The sequence below is a fragment of the Oryctolagus cuniculus genome, chromosome 7, assembly GCF_964237555.1.
Source record: "Oryctolagus cuniculus chromosome 7, mOryCun1.1, whole genome shotgun sequence".
NCBI lineage: Eukaryota > Metazoa > Chordata > Mammalia > Lagomorpha > Leporidae > Oryctolagus > Oryctolagus cuniculus.
The window spans coordinates 42851034-42872838 of record NC_091438.1 but is presented as its reverse complement, the minus strand read 5'-3'; the positions used below and the strand labels follow the sequence as shown (position 1 = coordinate 42872838).

At 49.6% G+C, this 21805-nt stretch overlaps 1 protein-coding gene and 1 long non-coding RNA gene across 12 annotated transcripts in view; one reads left to right on the top strand and one right to left on the bottom strand.

Annotated features, from left to right (window-relative positions):
- Positions 1 to 160: 160 nt before the first annotated feature.
- Positions 161 to 14681, top strand: LOC138850531 (uncharacterized). Its single transcript, XR_011390380.1, has 3 exons — positions 161 to 459; positions 6492 to 6747; positions 14426 to 14681. It is a non-coding gene; the product is annotated as an uncharacterized lncRNA (long non-coding RNA).
- LOC108177661 (GON-4-like protein) overlaps positions 4695 to 21805 on the bottom strand; it is a 34749-nt gene continuing 17638 nt past the window's right edge. For 3 of the 11 annotated variants that reach the window (XM_070077572.1, XM_070077570.1, XM_017345819.3), the window contains 11 exons: positions 21319 to 21347; positions 20321 to 20424; positions 19427 to 19625; positions 18862 to 18948; positions 18361 to 18532; positions 15657 to 15801; positions 13255 to 13405; positions 9262 to 9378; positions 7198 to 8858; positions 6339 to 6629; positions 4695 to 4965 (listed from right to left, as the gene is read on the bottom strand). In XM_070077572.1, coding sequence (XP_069933673.1) covers positions 7257 to 8858; positions 9262 to 9378; positions 13255 to 13405; positions 15657 to 15801; positions 18361 to 18532; positions 18862 to 18948; positions 19427 to 19625; positions 20321 to 20424; positions 21319 to 21347 — 2606 coding nt within the window. In that variant the 3' untranslated portion in view covers positions 4695 to 4965; positions 6339 to 6629; positions 7198 to 7256. Of the gene's footprint in view, positions 4966 to 6338; positions 6630 to 6985; positions 8859 to 9261; positions 9379 to 13254; positions 13406 to 15656; positions 15802 to 18360; positions 18533 to 18861; positions 18949 to 19426; positions 19626 to 20320; positions 20425 to 21318; positions 21523 to 21805 lie in introns of those variants that run through there. The other 8 variants (XM_070077573.1, XM_070077576.1, XM_070077575.1 and 5 more) reach the window with 5 other exon arrangements.

Below are 21805 nucleotides of genomic sequence, written 5' to 3'. Positions count from 1 at the left end.
TCGCGACTTCCGCCCTAGGCACCCACAGCCCCCCCCCAGGGGGCGGGGCCTCACCCCCGGGAACACTCGGCGGCGGGAGGGAACCCCTCCCAGAGGCCTTCCGGAGGGGGCGGGGCTTGCCTTCCGGAACCTTTCGGCCAGGGGCGGAGTCTTCTACCGAGGCCCTTCGGAGGAAGGCGGAGCCTACCTCGCATCAGGACCAGTCTGGCTGCACCTGCATCCTTGCCTCAGAGCATCCCTGGAGCATCGTAAGAGGCAAGCGCAGCTGGCAACCAGGGACTGCACCGTCGCGGGAGGCGTCTGCCACATACCTGCCCCCTCCCCTGACCTAGCGCGCCACCGAGGCGGCCTCGGCGCTGACCGACGGCTCCCGGAGTGGTCGGACCACTGCAGAAGCATTTCCAGCAACCGCCTCTGATTACGACATGGCTGAGATCACCAATATCCGACCTAGCTTCGGTAAGTACAGGCCGGCAAACCAGGCTGGAGGTGTTCGGAACCGGTGCAGAGCCAGCGGGGCCCAGCCGCCCGGCAGGGAGTGGAGCCGGGACCAGAGCCTTGCAGTGCCGGCCTGCGGCGGTGCGGAGCGGGCAGTGGCTAGCTCCTGATGGGGGCTGCGCGATGCAGGGATGGGACCGAGGGGAGGCATCCGGGGTGCTAAACCCCTGTGTGGTGGTGCACTGTCAGCACCGCTGGAGGTGAGAAGCAGCGAGCGTGCGGAGGACGTGACCCCCTCCTTCTGGGGGAGGAGAGGTGCGGCAGGCCGAGCCCTCCCCCTCTCCCCCTCGGGGCACGCAGGGCGGTGCCCCTTGCTCCCCCTCCCACTCCTAGGGGCTGCGGGGGAGGGAGGTGGCAAGGGGGATGGGACATCAAGATGGCAGCTTGGAGACTGTGGCTGGGTGGCGCGCGGCCAGCGGAGGCGGCCGCTCCTGGGGAAAGAGGGGTGCGGGGGCGGGGAGCAACAAGGAAGCCGCTCCTTCGGCTGGGCAGCTGCAGGCTGGCGCCGGGAGGACACGCGAGCCCTGCGAGCCCCAATCTGCACCCCCCCATTCTGCACCGTAATGGTGGGGTCGGCCCCTCGCTTCCAAATGGCGCTTGGCGCGGCGGGGCTGGGGATGACGTGATGTCTATTTCTGGGCCTCCTGGCAGTGCCGAGGTTCTCCTTCCGGGGCCTTTGTTCCCTGCTTCCCGGGCCGGCTTTTCAAAACCAGCAACTCACCCGTGAGCGCGGGGGCTGGAGGGGGCGGGAGCAGGGCCGCAGGGGGAGGGGCGAGAGGCCCAGCCCAGGGGGAGACCGCTTTGTGTACCAGAGAAAGCATTACGTCATCGCGGAGCCAAGGCTCCCCGACCCAGCCCCGCGGGCCCCAGCAGCAGCTTCACCACACTCCCTGGGCCGCTTCAGAAGCCACGATCGTTTTCCCCTGCGGGGGATTCAAGCTGTGCGCTGGGCTTTCCTGGTCCAATCAATCTAACGGATGGACTTCCCTTGCGTCGCCCTCGGTGTGACTGCAGTTCACCCGCCAGCTGCTGCCAGCTGGGAACCTTCCCGTCCCTTCAGAGCTGCTGTGCCTCCCGGGAGGCAGGAGGTCTGAGCGTCTGATTCCCCTATTTAGGGTGGGGACATAATCTAACCAGGGAACGGGGCTGGAAATGAGCAAAAGCCAGCTGCTCCCCCACCCCCGGCTCTAGGGGAGAAGGCCCCAGATCAGGACAGCAGGCAGAACCCAGGCTCCACACCCCGCAACGCAACGCGCAACGCGGCGCTTCCAGTCTTCCCAAGGCTAACTCCGCCTCACCCTCTCCATCCTTATCCTTTCAGTCCTGTTTCCAAAACACAAGTCCCCTTTGTGATCGCGTGAGCAATCTCTGGTTTTCTCTACTCTTTCTTCTTATGCCTTCTCTCCAACACTTTCCTTTCTCCAGTGCACTTGGGGAGTCCTTGGGAAGGTAGCTAGGGTAGCACTTAATACAGTGGCTGCCATTAGAGGGAAACTCAATGGAAACAGGAAAAGAAACGGTACCACATTTAGTTTCTTTCATGGTAACAGTTGCCTTCAGGTAGGAATGACTGCTTCCTGTGCATTCTCCAGATTCAGGAAGCCGAGGCTCAGGAAGAAACTGTTAGTCAAACAGACTAGCTGTGCCTGGGCTGGAGCAGTATCGGGCTGACGCCAGTGCTCTCCCCATTCCGCTGTTCTCCAGTGGCCCACCTCACAGTGAGAGGCTGTGTTTAGGAGCAGGTGCGATGGGGCTGAAGGAGCCGGGCAGAGACCTTACAGTCTCCTGTTTAAAGAACTGCCACTACAACTTGTTCACGTTGTAGAAAGCACTTGATTTCAAGCACTCTAACAGTTGGCGATACACCATCCCTCAATTATCCATGACCTTGGAGGCACAGAGCAGCAAGCAGCAGTCACAGTAATTTTTTTAAACATTATCTCTTTATATGAGAGTGTTACAAATATAGGCAGAGAGAAAGAGGTCTTACATCCACTGGTTCACTCACCAAAGGGCCATAACAGCCAGAGCTCAACCGATCCAAAGCCAGGAACTAGAAGATTCTTCCATGTCTCCTATGTTGGTGCAGGGTCCAAGCACTTGGGCCACCTTCCAGTCTTTCCAGGCCCATTAGCAGGAAGCCAGATCAGAAGTGGAGCAGCCGGCACTCTAATTAGCACGTGTATGGGATGTCGGCACCGCAGACGGAGGCTTAGCCTACTACGCCACAGTACCAGCCACAGAATCCTGGACTTTTGAGGGAAAAAGTACTTCAGAGACATCTATTCCAATGCCTTGGAGACGTCCTTTCTAGAACGTGCCTGAGCTACAAAGATCCAACTTGTGTATATGAGACCATCTGGCCGCTATGAGGCAGTTCTAGAATTTAGTTCTTTCCATGGAATCAGAAGCTGTCTTCCTGGCACCTGTGCTTGCTGGTGCCAGTTCTTTCCAAAGTTAACAAGATCCTCTTCCACCAAACTACCTAAAATCATGATATTTATAGACAGCTATTATTCCCAGACACCTTCCAATCCAGTTCCTTGCGTGTTTCCTCACGTGCTGTGGTCTCTAGGTCTTTACTCTCCTTATTATCCCTAATGTGTACTACAGACTCTGCTTAAAAGTTGTTAAGAATTTCAATCCCAACACTGCTTTTTAGTGCTATAGAGCATCAGGCAGGATTTCTGAGTCCAGCTTCCTCAGTTCTACAGTTCTAAATGGCACATATGTAATGAGTTCTGATTCAGAGAAAGTTCTAATAAAACACCCGTCATAAACAATAAATTACACACCAAAATGGTAGTTTTTATCATCTGTGCTACACACAGTGCACCATAAGATTTGTTTTTAAGATTTATTTGAAGAGTGACAAAGGGGGAAATAAAAGAGATCTTCCATGCACTGCTTCACTCTCCAAATGGCCATATGGGCTGAGGCAGGGAACCAACACTCTGGGTCTTCCACATGGGTGTCAGAGCCCAAAGAACTTTGGCCACCATCTATTACCTCCCCACATGCATTAGCAGAGGGCCTGGAGAGGAAGCAGAGTAGCTAAATTGAACAGGCATTCCAGTAAGGGATGCCAGCATGACGTACCAAAGCTTAACTGCTGTGAAACAACACGGCATACATGCTGAACGTATACCTACCAACAGTGGACTCTGAACATCATGATGCCACAAAAGCTGGCATTCACCTAATTATACAAGAAGCTTGTAGTTACTGAAGCTACCTACCTCTGTCTTTCTCCTCACTGGAGGATATTTTGCAACACACTTTTCCTGGTATCCTCAGCCAGGGAAAGCTACCAACCAGCTGGACTCTTCCAGACAGCTCATGGACTCACTGCCCAAGGCCGGGAGTGGAAGCTGGCTCTAGGCCAAGCTGCAGCTGGGAAGAGACTGGCAAGAAAGGGACTGATTTGGGCTGGGAACAAAACAGCCTCAAATCCAGGGCCCAAGACACAGAGCACACACAATGGCATTTGCTCAACTGCCAGGAGCTCTTGGCAAGAGCCAAGTCTCTTTCCACTTTGTTAACCCCTTGAGGAGGCGAAACCAGGGCTGGGATCCTGAGCAACAGCCTCCCAGGAGAAGCCCCAGCTGAGACACCCAGAGCCTGTGCAGCTCCACTCCGGAGCCTCCCAGCCTCTCCCTAAGCTGCTTCCCCAGTCGGCACCTCTGTGCAGCGCTGTGGTCCACCTGAGCCATGGCTCTCGTGCCCTGGTCCCTCATCCTCCAACCCCCTGCAAATCCTCACTCTGTGCCACAGAAGGCCTGCCCTTTCCACATCTCCCCTTGGAGAGCATCCGCCAGGCTACCACGGGTCACTGCACACCCGGTGTAAAGAGCGCTCCCGAGCCTGTGCACGGTATGTATCCCCAAAGAGCCCTGGGGGGAGACAGGCAAGAGGCCATGCCACAGCCAACCACCCCACCCCAACACCTAACTGCATTCCCTAGCAGAAAACTCACCTCCAGTCCCTCCCACTGGTCCAGTGTGGCCACACTGAAGGAGCCCAGGTCTGGCCACCATGTCTGACTCTGCCCATTTCACTGATGATGCTGGCCAACAAGTTACCCAGTGGCCTTGGTCTCTCTCTAGGCTGGATCAGGGAAGCCAATGGGTCCCTTGAAATACAGGAAAAGCTGTAATAAGCATTAACAATTAACAACAAAAATGTCTGAGGAGGACTTTCGAACCATTTCTTTTTTATTTTTTTTCTTAAGATTTATTTATTTTATTTGAAAGTCAGAATTCCAGAGAGACAGAAGGAGAGGCAGAGATAGAGAGAGAGTGAGAGGTCGGTCCTCCATCCACTGGTCCACTCCCCAACTGGCCACAAGGGCTGGAGCTGTGCCAATCTGAAACCAGGAGTCAGGAGCTTCTTCCAGTTTCCCACATGGGTGCAGGGGCCCAAGGACTTGGGCCATCTTCTACTGCTTTCCTAGGCCATAGCAGAGAGCTGTATCGGAAATGAAGAAGCCGGGACTTGAACCAGTGCCCATATGGATGCCGGCACTGCAGGCGGTGGCCTTACCCACTATACCACAGTACCAGCCCATATATATGTATTTTTTAATCAATTTATTTATTTGAAAGTCAGAGTTACTGAAAGGCAGAGGCAGAGATAGAGAGGTCTTCCATCCAATGGTTTACTCCCAAAATGGCTGCAACAGCCGGAGCTGGGCCAATCCAAAGCCAGGAGTTTCTTCTGAGCCTCCCATGTAGGTGCTGGGGCCCAAGGAATTGGGACATCTTCTACTGCCTTCACAGACCACAGCAGAGTTGAATCAGAAGTGGAACAGCCAGGACTCCAATCAGTGCCCATATGGGATGCCAGCACTGCAGGGAGCAGCTTTACCTGCTATGCCACAGCATTGGCCCATCGTACCATTTCTTTTTAAAAATTCATTTATTGCAAAAGTAGAACATCAGAGACAGAGACACACACAAAGAGGTCTTCCATCCTCTGGTTCACTCCCCAAATAGCTGCAACACCTGGGACTAAGCCAAGCTGAAGCCAGAAGCCAGGCACTTTATCTATGTCTCCCACATGGGTGGAAAGGGCCCAAGAACGTGAACCATCTGCTGCTGCCTTCTTAGGCAGCAGCAGAATGGGGCTGGATGAGAAGTGGAGCAGCCAGGTATCAAATTGGTGCTCCAATATGGGATGCTGGCATCAGGCACAGCTTAACCCCAGTACCACAACCCCAGCCATGAAACTGATTTAAGTGGCAACTATGTTTTGTTTTGTTTTTTAAAAAATTTTATTTGAGAGGTAGAACCGCAGTGAGAGGGAGAGACACAGAGAAAGGTCTTCCTTCATTGGTTTACTCCCCAGATGGCCCAATGGCCGGAGCTGCAATGATCAAAAGCTAGGAGCCAGGAGTTAACCCTGGGCCTCCCACACGGGTGCAGGGGCCCAAGCACTTGAGCCATCCTCCACTGCCTTCCCAGTGCACTGCAGAGAGCCAGAATAGGAGCAGCCAGTACTAGAACCAGCGCCCATATGGGATACTAACACTGCAGACGGAGGATTAACCTGCTCCATCAAGGAGCCCATACTGAAAGATATGTTTTCTAATATTTCACTCAAATCGTAATGAAGGTGAATTTGCAGGAGAAGAGAGGTGATGCACCTAGGGCTGGAGGATGAGAAGGAAACCTCAGGAAAAGATAGAAATTGCTGGCGGGGCCAGCGCTGTGGCACACTAGGTTAATCCTCCACCTGTGGCGCCGGCATTCCCATATGGGCGCCGATTCTAGTGCCGGCTGCTCCTCTTCCAGTCCAGCTCTCTGCTGTGGCCTGGGAAAGCAGGTGTGAGCCAGACTTACCTCTCACACCAGGTTCCTACATCCTGGGACTCCTGCTGCTCCTCACAGGTGTGGGGGCCCGCTCTTTATCGTAGGAGCCCCGGTACAGCTCTGTGAGCTGGGAGCCGTAGTGAGCCTGCCGGAGCCATTGTGAGTGCTCTTTGGGGGTTGCAGGAAACTATGGAGAAGCTGACTTGGCTGGCATCTGAAAGGCGCATGAGTCAGGAGGGGGAGTCTGAGGAAGAGAACTCCCAGGAGGAGAACTCCGAGCCGGAAGAGGAGGAAGAGGAAGAAGCCGAGGGGATGGAGAGCCTGCAGAAAGAGGACGAAATGACTGATGAGGCGGTTGGAGACGCTGCCGAGAAGCCCCCTTCCACCTCCGCCTCCCCCAAGACGGCTCCGGAAGTGGAGGCCAGCAGAGCCCCACCAGGTGAGTCGGTCAGGCCGGTGCCGAGGGCTGGGTCTCACGTGGCCTTCCCATCTACAGTGGGTGGCTGTAAAGCCGCTGGAGGATCCCGGAGGGGATCTACTGGCTCTCCCCTGCGTCCGCCCTTCCCCAGAACACATGGTTCACGTGGCGCCTCTGCAGAGAAGAGACGCTCAGGAACTTCTCCTTTTATTGCGCTGACGGCTAGATAAGTTCGCGCAGGTGTTTGAACTGTTCTCACCTGACTGTCCTGTGTGAGGCCCCGTGCCCTGTTTATCTCAGAAAACAGTGCATGTTCCTCATGAAGACATAGCCTGTGGCAAGACCAGCACAGAGCCGCGCTCACTCTGTAGCTTCCTTTCTCAATGTGCAGTGGCCGCTACCTCCTGGTCATGCCACGTGGTGCACTTGCACTGCACAGACATGGAGCTGACTCGGCTGAGCCAGGCTTACCTCTCACACCACGTTTCCTGCATACAGAATTCAAAAATCCACACAGTGTGGCCTATAATTCATGGAAAATGTGTATTATAAAAAAAAAAAGTTTCTGGCCCAGCAGAGATCCCCGCTGACTGCCCATCGACGGTGGAGGAGTCTTCGGGCTTCCCAGGGGTGCTGCTATGCAGCATTTCAGGGTCCACGGAGGACAAGGCCTTCTGTGGCGATCTGCTCACTTCCCCAGAGTTCCCTTCATCAGCAGGCTCCTGAGAGGCTGAAGGGGCTTTAGCTGGTGGGCCCTTCTCCCCCTCCTTCCGTATCACTGTCTGTTTCTTCACGTCCCTGGCACTGCTCGACCCCTCCCCTGCAGAGACAATGTCCATTTCCACGGAGTGCTCTTCTTTGACTCCATCACAAACGTCCTGCACAGGGGGTCCACTGGAGACTTCCTCCCCGGCATCTTCAGGTTCCACCTTGACCGTTCCATCCAGACCCCCGGGGGCAGAGTTCAGATGTTCCTGGAGGCGCGGAGGCAGAGGCTCCAGCATTTGTATCCCCTCCTCTGTTTTCACAACAGTCCAATAGGCACAGTTCTCTGACAGTCCTTCCTGGCTTTCTCTGTTTGCTACTGGAGGCCCTGGGCTGCGCTCCTCTTTGGGGAAGACAGTTGCACACACAGGAGATAGTTCCTGGGGTTCCAATTTGGGCACTGGGCTTTGAAAGGCACTCTGCCCTTCAACCAAAGGACAAGCAATGTCCACATTCACATGGGCCTCATCTTCAGGGGTGGGTGGTACAGGAAGATTCACAGAGTTGCTGGAAACAATTAAGGGTGAGATGGAGGAAGCCACGAGGGGCTGGTTCAGTGGACAGGGGAAGGAAGTAGGGTTAACCAAGAGGGTGGTGATGGGAATGGTCTGGGGGCTCTGGGCCACAGCTGCATTAACAGGCTGGATCACGTTACAGCCACTGCCCAGGCTCACAACCTTCACGGTGGTGGCAGGAACAGTAAAGATAACTGGTGGGGGGGAGATTAAGGGGGCGGTTTTCAGACAGGGAGAAGACTTGGAACCCTTTCGCTTTGAGGATCTCCGTCTAACACATGGCTTTCTGAACTTGGATGGACCAAGTGAAGGCAGCATTATCTTGGGCACGGGGGCAGAGGAGAGCACAGTCTGGCTATCAGACAGAGGGAAGCTGGGCCTGGCCTCCAAGGACATAGTAGGCAGTGCTGTTGACGAATCAAAACTATCAGTCCCATTGATCCCCAGCGGAGAGACACCGGGAACTGCTGGTGTGCCAGTGGCCGGATGGATCAGGTGAGGGATCCGCACGATTTTGCTGGGAGGGGCTTCTGACTGCGTTGACCGGGCTGGAGTTTTCCCAGGGTTGAAGCCAGGCTGGAGAGAGGGGTTAGGTCGGATAAGGAGGGGCTTCAGCACTGATGACCGCTTCTGACTCCAAGCCTTCCTGGAAAACCGGTTGGCAACTGGCTTTAGGTTCAGGACTACACCTTTGGGCAACAGCAGTGGGTACTGAGTTTCACTTCCCAGCTCTGCTCCGTTTTTCTCCAGTCCTTGTTCTGCGCCGATCTCAGCGGTTCCAGTCCCGTTGCCTGCCTCTCTCGCACCACCAGCCAGGCGGCGCAGTTCATCCTGGATGGATGGCAGACTGGCCTGTGGGGAGCAAGAACACTCTGATCCCGCGCGTGTAACAGTTCGCGACAAAGAACACAGCTTTCTAGATTAGGGACCTCTGCAATACAGGCTCAGGAGACCTTTCCAAGATGGGTTTTTCCGCATACCAACTTTCTACAAAGACAACATTCTAATTATATGCTCTAGAAACTAGTTGCTGAATTTTCTTCAGCAAATTATTATTATACCTATAGTTTTGAAAAGGTTCTAGAAACTCACCTGGGGGAAAGGCAGAAAACTGACAAGGGAAAAGAAATGAGGAAGATTGCTGAAGTCCTAGTTCTATCTATTAGTAAAATGTTAGAAGCTTAAAGGAGCCCTGGAAATTTCTCCCAGAATTCTGTGTCCTTCCGTTCCCAACAGCCTTGGAGGAGGGCTGTACCTTTAGCCAGAAGGGGAGGCGGTGTTCTTCCCTCTCCACCGGTGGCTTCCACTGATGTGGCTGGATCTCCTCACAGCACTTCAGTAAGACAGGCAGCTGCTTAGTCTTCTTATAAAACTGGGCAGGAAGAAACAAGACACACCTTACCTTCCTCCAAGAAACATGGCCTGCTGTTTGAGATATACAGGCACACATGAATATCCATACACTTTATTTATTTATTTATTTTTTGACAGGCAGAGTGGACAGTGAGAGAGAGAGACAGAGAGAAAGGTCTTCCTTTGCTGTTGGTTCACCCTCCAATGGCCGCCACAGTCGGTGCGCTGCGGCCGGCGCACCACGCTGATCTGATGGCAGGAGCCAGGTGCTTCTCCTGGTCTCCCATGGGGTACAGGGCCCAAGCACTTGGGCTATCCTCCACTGCACTCCCTGGCCACAGCAGAGAGCTGGCCTGGAAGAGGGGCAACCGGGACAGAATCCGGTGCCCCGACCGGGACTACTACCCGGTGTGCCCGTGCCACAAGGCGGAGGATTAGCCTAGTGAGCCCCAGCGCCGGCCCATCCATACACTTTAAAAAAGCATATGCTTAGTGATTTGGGATTTCAATTTAAACTAATCTCTAATAAAGACTTTTAAATTGCTCAAAACTTCTGGACTAAGGATCTCCATTCTAATTTCCAGGAAGGGGAGAGTTTAGGTCACAGACAAAAAAAGCAGGTCAGAGTAATCTTCCATAAGATTTGCTCCCAGGGCTGGCACTGTGGTCTAGCAAGTAAAGCCACCGCCTACAGTGCCGGCATCTCATATGTGCTCCCGTTCGTTTCCCGGCTGCTCCATTTCCAATCCAGCTCTCTGATACGGCCTAGGAAAGATGTGGAAGATGGCCCGGATCTTTGAGCCCCTGCACCCACATGGTAGTCCTGGAAGAAGTTCATTGCTCCTGGCTTTGGGTCGGCCCAGTTCTGGCCATTGTGGCCATCTGCGGAGTGAAGCAGCAGGTAGAAACCCACCCCCTCTCTCTGCCTCTCTGTAACTCTGCCTTTCAAATAAATAAATCTTAAAAAAAAAAATTTTTTTTTGCTCCTACTCAGCAGGTACAATACAGAGTGCCTCAACCCTCATCTTGGACAATGGAAGCTTCCTTTTAAGCAAATGATGGGAAAAAAGACTAAGGTTCAGCTTTAAGGGTAAATGAAAAGAATTGAACTTAAACCACTGACAAAAATTATCTACTCATCTAGCATATGCTGGGGTCCTTTCTATGTGCAAAGCTTAAACCCCGACACACAGCCAGGAGAAGCCATTCCTCCTCTCAAGTAGTGTGCAGACCAGTGGGAGATACATCAAGTAGATCAGTAATCATATTTTAAGTGAAAAAAGCACAAAGTATTCGTGGTTGTGGCACGAAGGGTTTGTCTGTCACTTGAGATGCCAGCATTCCATATCAGACTGCTAGTTTGAGTACCAGCAGCTTTGCTCCCATCTAGCTCCCTGCTATTGTCCCTAGGAAAGCAATAGAAGATGGCTCAATTGCTTGGACCCCTGCCAACCCTGTGGGAAATGCAGCCGAAGTCCAGGCTTCTGGCTTTGGAATGGCCAAGCTCCAGCCATGGTGACCATTTAGGGAGTGAACTAGAAGACAGAAGATCTGTCTTTGTCTCTCCTTTCTATTACTATGCCTTTTAAATACATATATCAATATTTAAATGAAAAAAAAAAAAAGATGTTACACAAAAAACAACACACAACAGGGATAAAAAATATTTTCTAGAGCAGGAACAACAGATGAATACTAATGGAATGGAATTTGCTAAGTCAGGCAGAGGAGGATAAAGTCTACTAAACCTGCAAAATCATGAATGTATTTTAAGGCACCTAAAAGATGCTCCTCCTTTCAAATAAATAAATAAACCTTAAAACCTTCTCAAAAATGTTTCCATCTACAATTCTGGATGTAAGAAATATAGAGAGTAGAACAGAAATTTATGTTACATTTTATCTCTTTTTTTTTTTTTTTTTTTTTTTTTTGACAGGCAAAGTAGACAGTGAGGGAGAGAGAGAGAGAGAAAGGTCTTCCTTTGCTGTTGGTTCACCCTCCAGTGGCAGCAGCGGCCGGTGCACTACGCTGATCCAATGCTGGAAGCCAGGTGCTTCTCCTGGTCTCCCATGCGGGTGCAGGGCCCAAACACTTGGGCCATCCTCCACTGCACTCCCGGGCCACAGCTGAGAGCTGGCCTGGAAGAGGGGCAACCGGGACAGAATCCGGTGCCCCAATTGGGACTAGAACCCGGTATGCCGGCGCTGCAGGTGGAGGATTAGCCTACTGAGCTGTGGCACGGCATAAATAAATCTTAACAAAGAATGCAGACAGAGCTACATCTTCCACTTTGTTTAAAGTTAATAAATAATATCTAAATCCAAAATACCCAGATATGGAAGTGAATATGCCATCTAACACACCCTGGTTAGCAAAAAAAAAGAAAAAAAAAAGAAAATAAAGCAAAGCAAGAAAGAAAATTAATTTTTAAGAATTTTTATTTGAAAAGCAGGGAAAAGAATGAGACAAAGATTTTTCTACCCACTATTTCACTCACCAAACGGCCAAGCAGCTAGGGCTAGGAGAATCTCAAGACAGAAGCCTTGGCCGGCGCAGCGGTTCAGCAGGCTAATCCTCCACCTTGCGGCGCCAGCACACCAGGTTCTAGTCCTGGTTGGGGCGCCAGATTCTGTCCCGGTTGCCCCTCTTCCAGGCCAGCCCTCTGCTGTGGCCCGGGAGTGCAGTGGAGGATGGCCCAAATGCTTAGGTCCTGCACCCCATGGGAGACCAGGAGAAGCACCTGGCTCCTGCCATCGGATCAGCGCGGTGCACCGGCCGCAGCGCACTGGCCGCGGCGGCCATTGGAGGGTGAACCAACGGCAAAGGAAGACCTTTCTCTCTGTCTCTCTCTCTCTCACTGTCCACTCTGCCTGTCAAAAAAAAAAAAAAGACAGGAGCCTAGAACTCAATCTGAGTCTCCCATTTAGGTGGCAGGGATACAAATACTTAAGCCATCACGTGCTGCCTTCCACTCAGAGTTGGAATCAGAAGTGGAGCCAGAACTTGAACACAGACACTGCAATATTATTTGTGGTTATCCCACGTGGTATCTTAATCCTGGCACCGAATACTCACCGTATAGAATTACTGGACCCATAAAATCATTTAAAACTTGACTGTTTAAATACTAACTTTGATAGAAATATCTAAATAAAAAAAAAAGAGTTAAATAGAAAGATATAAATGGAATTCTGTCCAGCCTTTAAAGATTAGAGTAAAAGAAAAACAGCAGCTAGGGAGAAACATACATATATAAAATTTTTCAACACTTGAACAATTTTATATGAAGGGTCTTCAAAGTTTATGGAAAACGATAATAAAAAAAAGCTGGGGCCAGTGCTGTAGCGCAGCAGGTTAAAGCCCTGGCCTGCAGCACCAGCACCCCATATGGGCCCCCGTTAAGTCCTGGCTGCTCTCTGCTGTGGCCTGGGAAAGCAGTAAAAAAGATGGCACAAGTGCTTGGGCCCCTGCACCCAGGTGGGAGACCCAGAAGAAGCTCCTGGCTCCTGGCTTCTGATAAGACCAGCTCCAGCCGTTGCGCCCTTCTGGGGAGTGAACCAGGAAATGGAAGACATTTCTCTCTGGCTCTACCTCTCTCTGTAACTCTTTCAAATAAATAAAATAGATCTTTAAAAAAAAAAAAAAAGCTATGCACTTTTGTCAAAACACTTCGAAGTGCCCTGTATTCGGGGGAATACCCCTAGAGAGGGAGGGAAGGAAGGTGCTCCAGGAGAGAACACTGGGTCAATGTCCCTGAAAAGGCAGCAGGAGGGGAATTAGCCCAGTGCTCGGTGAGAGGAATCAGCCTTAGGTAAAAGGAAATCCCTCTTGACACGGAGCCCAGCACACGCAGGGCGCCCAGGTGGAGTACCGAGGTGGAGCAGGAAGCACTCACCTTAATGATGTTGTCAGGAGCTCGGTTCATGTTGAGGTTCTTGATTCTCACCGTCAGTTGGTGGGCAGTCTTGCAGGTCAGGAGATACTTGCTGATGAGTGGCTTAGGAAACTCAGTCCCCTCAAAATGCTTCAGTCCTAAAGCTAACAAACTGAGAAAGGACCAATGACATGAAACCTGACTTCTTTCGTCTGAAACCCTTCCCACACATTTAACAATCTACTTTTTTCTATCCAGTTCTTGTACAAGTTGAAGCTACTCAACAGAAAATTACACACATTTGTGAATGCTATTAATTACTGTGAATAAAAAACAAAAAGAAATTCCCAAGTGGGAATAAACCAGACATAAAACATTTAAAAAATCAGATCATGATGAGTTTTTCACTGAAAATACAAAGATAGTTCAAAGATGAAAGAAAAGAGGGCAATTCTAATAAAACAAACATTTAACAAATAAACAAGTACCAGATTACAGAATTAAACCAGCACCAGCACTACCTCCTAATAAAACATACACAATTTCGGCTACAAACGTATAGATTTCCTGATGGCAGTCTGGTAATATGCATAAAGAAACATAATCATGTTTAGAATCTTTCTCAAGCCATCTTACTCATGGAAATTAACCCACTCAAAATATTTTAAAAACCTCCATGCACAACGTTCCTTGGTGAAACCTTACTAAGTACAGCAAAACAGGGCACCAGCATTGTGGCATAGCAAGTTAAGCCCCTGCCTGCAATGTTAGCATCTCATACGGGCACGAGTTTTAGACCTGGCTGCTCCAGTTCCAATCCAGCTCCCTGCTAATGTGCCTGGAAAAGCAGTGGAAGATAGCCAAAGTGCATGGGCCCTGTACCTATGTAGGAGACACGGAGGAAGCTCCAGGCTCCTGACTTCAGCCTGGCCCAGGCCAGGACACTGCAGCCATTTGGGGAGTGAACCAGCAGATGGAATATCTATCTCTCCCTCTCTCTAACTGTGCCTTTCAAATAAATTTTAAAAATCTTACACACACACACACACAAAAATGCCCATAACAGTTCTATTGTAGGGCTACTAACTATGGTTAAGGTACTGGTGTACACAGTAGGCTGAGCAACCGCCTGCAGTGCCAGAATCCCATATAGGCACAGGTGTGAGTCCCGCCTACTCCACTTCTGATTCAGCTCCCTGCTAATGCACCTGGGAAAGCAGTGGAAGAGGGCCCAAGTGCATGAGCCCCTGCAACCACATGGGAGACCCAGAAGTTCCTGGCTCCTGGCTTGGGATTGATGCAGCTCCGGCCATTGCAGCCATCTGGGGAGTGAACCATCGGATGGAAGACTTTCTCTCTCTCTCTCTCTCTCTCTGCCTCTCCTCCTCCCCTCTCTCTGTGTAACTCTGATTTTCAAATAAATAAATCTTTGAAAAAAAAAGAAAAAATATATCTGGGCACAGTAGGAAAACAGATAAAAAGTTTTTTCTTTGGAAAAATTTTCTTCAATAGCATTACATGATTGGTATTACAATAAATACAAGATACGAGAAAAAGGCTTCTTTGGACTTTCTTTCCCCAAGACTGTAGCTGCCTTCTGGCAAGACACCCTTTCCCCTGGCCAGCACTCAGCTATGGTGAATTGAAGCGATGCTGAGCCCCCTGGTTGAGAGGTTTCCATCATGGGCCGGTGCTGTGTCACAGCAGGTTTACACCCTGGTCTGAAGCACCAGCATCCCATATGAGCACTGGTTCGAGACCTGGCTGCTCCACTTCCAATCCAGCTCTCTGCTATGACCTGGGGAAGCAGTAGAAGATGGCCCAAGACCTTGGGCTCCTGCACCCATGTGGGAGACCCAGAAGAAGCTCCAGGCTCCTGGCTTCAGGTTGGCACAGCTCTGGCTATTGAGGCCAATTGAGGAACCAACAGATGGAAGATCTCTCTCTCTCTCTCTGCCTCTCCTCTCTCTGTGTAACTCTGACTTTCCAATAAATAAATAAATCTTAAAAAAAAAAAAAAAAAAAAACAATAAATACAAGATACAGAGGAACATCTGAGGGAAACATCTGAGGAACCCCTGAGAGCCGGCCGGCAGTGTGCCGCTCCTCTGCGGAAGCAGGGAAAGCGGCAGGGGTGCCGCCCCTCCGCAGAGGCCGGGGGGGCCGGCAGCTAACCTGGGACGGAAAAATAAATAAATAAATAAATAAATAAATAAATACAAGATACGGTGATTTAAATGTTTCAAAAATGCACATGCCACTCCCTGGGAAGAGCAGTATCTGGCACACACTATAAACCATGCACCTGTGCTTCCTTTTGTGTCCATGACTTAGTCTACCCGTCCTACTTTCTTCCTCAGCACCTCAAGAATTCTGTATTTTCCTGGGGACAGCCTGTTCCAATTCCCCACGTCAACACTTACTTGTCTTCAGCTTTGGTGAAGGTCATCTTATGCTTGGGATTCTTTGCCTTCAGGGAACACACCGGAAGTAGCTCTGGATACATGAAAACCTTGCTGGTGGCCAGGATCCAAGCCACTTGCTTTGGCAAACAGGGAAATTCAGAAGCTGTAAGAAGAAATAGGGGCCAACACTGTGGTGTAGCAGGTAAAGCCACCGCCTGCAGTGCCAGCATCCCATATGGGCGCCAGTTCAGGCCTTGGTTGCTCCTGTTTCAATACAGCTCTCTGCAATGGGCTGGGAAAGCAGTGGAGGATGGCCCAAGTTCTTGGGCCCCTGCACCCAAATGGGAGATGTGGAAGAAGCTCCTGGCGACCATTTGGGGAATGAACCAGCAGATGGACAACTTCTCTCTCTCTCTGCCTCTGTTCTCAGTAACTCTGCCTTTCGAATAGATGAATAAGTAAATCTGAGAGAGAGAGAGAGAGAGAAAGGAAGGAAGAAAAAAAAAAAAGAAATACCTGTGATAAACGGAATTCTAGGACACAGGAGGGCTTCACAAAACGTTGTGAATGCACATCTGCGTTTAGGTAGAGCTGCCTTTGTCTAATCTGATCCTCTCCCACCTATCCACCCTCCACCCCCAAAATTTCCAGTCTTTCCCAATCTCATACATGCCTAAAGGGATTTTTTTTTATTTGACAGGTAGAGCTATAGACAGTGAAAGAAAGACAGAGAGAAAGGTCTTCCGTCCGTTGTTCACTCCCCAAATGGCCACCATGGCCGGTGCTGTGACAATCCGAAGCCAGGAACCCAGTGCCTCTTCCTGGTCTCCCATGCAGATGCAGGAGCCCAAGCACTTGGGCCATCCTCCACTGCCCTCCCAGGCCACAGCAGAGAGCTGGACAGGAAGAGGAGCAACTGGGACTAGAACACGGCGCCCATCTGGGATACCGTTGCCACAGACGGAGGATTAACCAAGTGAGCCATGGCGCTGACCCCATGCCTAAAGGGATTTGATGCCAGTAAAAGTTGATTCTTATTCTTTTCTATGTAAACTCTTTTTTCTTTAATAAAGATTTATTTATTTATTAGAAAGTCAAAGTTGGATGTTGGCCGCAACAGCCGGAGCTGTGCTGATCCAAAGCCAGGAGCCAGGAGCTTCTTCCAGGTCTCCCACATGGGGGCAGGGGCCCAAGGTCTTGGGCCATCTTCTACTGCTTTCCCAGGCCATAGCAGAGAACTGGATTGGAAGTGGAGCAGCCGGGACTAGAACTGGTGCCTATATGGGATGCCGGCGCTTCAGGCCAGGGCGTTAACCTGTTGTGCCACAGTGCCAGGCCCTCTATGCAAACTCTTAACACACTATGGGTACCATTTCATGTCCCAGCTGCTCCACTTCTGATGCAGCTCTCTGATAATGACCTGGGAAAAGCAGCAGAGGTTGGCCCAAGCATTTAGGAACCCTGCTGCCCACGTGGGAGACATGGAGAAGCTCCTTAAGGTGACTTTTGACCATACCCCGCCCTGGCTGTTGTGGCCATCTGGGAGGTAAACCAACAGTGGAAAATCTGTCTTGCCCTCTGTCTCTGTAAACTTTGACTTTCAAATAAATAAATCAACTTTTAAAAAAATAAATTCATTTCATGAAAAATATTCTGAAATCTTGTTGTCTTTTCATAATAGATATTCCATTAATTTTTGAAGACCACTCACATATCCAATTTAATGATAAGGTTCAGAGATTTTAAATCAAATCCAAAGACAAGCCTAATAGAAAATAAACTCCAAATACTTGGCTAAATCAGGAAACAAATCAGAAGCAAACACTGGAGGCCAGCACTGTGGCATAGTAGGTTAAGCCTCTGCCTTTGACACCAGCAGCCCAGATGGGCAACAGTTCATGTCCCAGCTGCTCCTCTTATGATCCAGCTCTCTGTTAATGCTTTGGGAAAGCAGAAGAATGTGGCCCAAGTACGTGGGCCCCTGCACCCACGTGGGAGACCCAGAAGAAGCTCCGGCTCTTGCCTTTGGACAGGCCCAGCTCCTCCCATTGCATCCATTAAGGGAGTGAACCAGTGGTTGGAAACCTCTATCTCTCCCTCTCTCTGCAACTGTGCCTCTACAACAAATGAGTAAATTTTTAATTTAAAAAAAAAAAAAAGAGAGAGAGAGAAAGAAAAAAAGAAGCAAACACTTGGTTACAGGGAACAGCAAATATTTTCTGAAAAATTACCAACATAATGCAAATAGAAATGAAACTTGCAAATTTCTTAAAAACATTGTGCCTAACTCTCACATCAACATTTCAAACTGCACATACCTAACCTATAATCACTATGGGAATGAGCTGATCTTAAAGAAAAATCAAAACATGATCAAACTTTACCACTAAACATCCATCGTAACCACCCCGTCTATGGGGATCTCACTGCTTACGTTTAAGCCCTTATCATTCAAGTCCAATTCTTAGCTCTGACTCCACATTTCTTTCTTTCACTCGCTACCCTGCTGCCCACTGCCTCCATGCCTTACCTAAGCCCAAATATTACCATGTAATTCTAGAACCTCAAAAGTAAGTACAAACGGAGGATAAAAGTCAGAAGCAAAGAACTATGAATATCCTATGATCTTCCTTCCTAGGAAATCATCCCTGGAAATGTTCTGTGGGATAAGACTCCAAGTCTCACTGCAAGAAACACCTTGAAGTTAACAACTGTTCCTTACCAGTCTTCTTCACAGTTTTGCGAGGACTCCAGTCAACGCTGACGTGTGTACTGAAGTCTTCAATGAGCTGCATAGCTCCCATCAAATTACAGGGTTGGAACAAGGTTTGAAACTTGGGGTTGAACTGATGGTGAAGGGCGACGGAGCTCTGAGCAAACATTCCCAGCTCTTTCTGAGAAAAAGGACACAGTGGACATCGAATACTAAATCCCGGTCCCTCCACCTCTCAGAGGCTGCCTTCCTACTACACTGTCCCACAAAGACTGCTCTTCAGTGAGCCCTCGGGGACTCAGGGCTGTTTCTGTGATGCATTCACTCACTTCTGTTTTATTGGACTGACTGGTCCTCAGTTTGTGGATGCACTGTCCACTCCCCAGGGCAGAACGAAGGTTTAAGATGCATCCCAAGCAGTGGCTTTGTCCACGCTGCCACAAAGCCCACCCCTGCCAACCTGAATTCATACTCAAATTAATTTATCATTAGGGATATCTGGAAGCTTACAAGAAATATCTTGGTGGTACTGGCCTCTGAACTGAGATTGAGGTTGGAGGCGGCAAGAAGGTGGATTTGCGTCAAGAGCTGAACATGCTGGGGAGGGAAAAAAAAACAAGGTGACGCGCCGTTGCCATTTCAGGAACCAGGGAGCTCTTCCTAAGACACCTGCAACTGTATCGCACATTTTGCTTTCTGGAGAGCCCACCAGAGCAAAGGATCTTGGCATCAATCTCCAAGACACTGTTTCCTTAAGCCAAATGACAAACCCAGAACGAATGAGTTAGACGGAAGCAAACACCACCTCTGGCAGTGAGGCTCTTCCATTCCAGAATGGGTTACAAAGGACTCTTTAAAAGTCTGTAATTCTGAATACCATCAGAATTTCTTGCCTGAGCCACAAGGGCACAAACATGATGACTCTTGGGTGATTAAGATGTCAACATTCGAGGGTCCACAGCTTCCAAGGGTAGCAAGACACCCGCCTGTCATTTTTACGAGGTTGCGTACGTTGGACTTCAGTGTCAAAAGCTAGTGCGATAATCCATACACACATGAGCAAGGAGAGTCTCACCTGCTGCATCTGCTGCTGCAGCCTCTTCCTCTGTGCTGGGTCCAGAATCAGAGTCTGAGGAACTTTCTCAGCCCGAGGCTTGACCCTCTCTACCTCCTGCTGCGGCTTAGCTGAAGATTTCTTCATCTTCAGCTGTTCGAGGAGCTCCTTCACAGTCCGATGTTGTTCATTTAGCAAGTTGGCCAGTGGTTCCTCAAACCTACCCCCAAAAGGAGATAAACGAAGATTTCCTTAAGTCCACAACACATCTTACGCCTTCAAACGGTGTGCTGAGACAGCCTGCACAATGTCCTTTCACCATGAACCCCAATTCTGCCAACTGCTGTGTGCCACCCGCAGCACAAACTACATCTCGCCCTCTAGTCACACTGGACCATAACAGATTAAAGAACAGACACAAATGCTCCACAGTAACTGGGAGAAAGACTACAGCCTTCGCTCTACAGCTGACATAACAGACACGTCAACAACACGAGACTCAGACTCCAGGAGCATCACTGCAGGCCCCACTGATGCCAAGGTGACTGACAAACCATCAGTAACATTCCCCTGATGCTCATGACAAACACGGCCAAAAAGGGGACACGCTGGATATTCTGACTTGGGGTGGTTTCTGTGGCTGGCCACACAGTCCTACACACTTCTCCAGCACACTCATCTGGAGAAGCTGCTCTGGATGCCAGCTACTGTTCTTTCTCCCTTCCCAAACAGACACAGCTTGGTCTACAGCCGCACTGTCCCATAATAAGGAGACTCTCTGCCTGACTCCTCACTTCCCACAGGACTCTGCATATTTACATCACCACAGAAGCGCCTTGATGATGGGAACGTGTTACTGCATTTCACGAACACCGTTTCCTGAATTCTACGTCTCAAGGTCCTTGGCTGGCCTACCGTAAGGCTTGAGGGGTGTTAAAGTTAGGCCGAGACTCAGCCACGTGCTCCTCTTCCTCTGGGCCGTCATCTTCCATGTTGGAGAATCCCATCTCATCTTGGAACTGTGGGGGAAGAAAAGGAGCCTTTTTTTAGAGAATGGCCTTCCACCAGTGACAAGGGGAACTGAAAACTAGATTACAAAACTAAGCATTCTGCTACCCAGAGAGAACTTACATTAGAACCTAAGATCAGGACTCCAGCAAACCCACACTTGAGATAAATGTTAAGCCAGAAAAAAAGGCTTTCAGCAAAGCATGTGCAACAGTAAGGACAAAATTCACGTAAAAATAAAAATCAACCTCTTACAGAAATACCTGTCAAGAGGCAAATATAACCAAAAAGCTAACTATTTGGGCTCAGAGCAATCTAAAACTAGATTACACAGATGAATAAATGATTGGAGAGCCTATCCAAAGTTTACAAGGAAAATTTTTACTAAGAATAATCTACATTTGGGACTGCTGTTTTAGCATAGTGAGTAAAGCCACAACCAGCATCACATATGTACTACACTGGTCTTACCCCAGCTGCCCCACTTCCAATAAAGCTTCCTGCTAATGGCCTAGGAAGGCAGCAGAAGATCGAACGAGTGGTTAGGCCCCTGCCACCCATATGGTAGACCTGAAGAAGCTCCTAGCTCCTGTTTTCAGCCTGGCCCAGCAATTGAGGCCATATGGGTAGTGAGTGACCTAGCACATGGAAGATCTCTCTCGTTCTAGCTCTATAACTCTTTCAAATAAATAAATCTCTAAAAAATAATAATCTACATATAAATAATCAAGAGTGTTCTAATTAGCAATGTTCTCTTGCCACTATATTCTTTCCTGAGTGGATAAAAAGAGCAACAGCTCAGTTAGACCACCCTTCTGGAGGGAGGAGCCCAGGACCAAAGGACAGAATTTGCTGGACAATCTACTTTCACCATCCCATGTTCTCACTCAAAAAGCATTACTCACAGTTTCAAACAGCTCTTCCGCTTCCTTTTCTGCAAAAAAGCCATAGAGTATGCTGTTGGCACAAATTAGTTTCATTTTGCAATAAGGGGGAACACTATAGAGACAAAAATGTTCTCAGCAAGGCATTTGACAGAGTCATTTACTGAATAGCAACCATGTCTCAATCTTTGTTCTAGATATGTGGGATACACCAGAAGAGGAGACAGCACTATTTTCACTAAGCCCAAGCTCCAGTGGAAAGACATGCAGAACACGTGGGTTAGATGACTTTACAGCTCAATCCACTCATTGTTGGCTGGCCTGTACAAACCCGGAGTACCAAACAGAATCAAAAGACAAGTCTCGACAGTGTATCAAAGGATCACATTTGTGGACCTGAAATACGTAACACAGTATCAGTGTCTTAGAAGCCCCAGGAAACACACGTTATCAAATCTGTAGATGATATAAGGCTGGAAGAGGGTATTATGGCCCAGAGGGTTAAGCC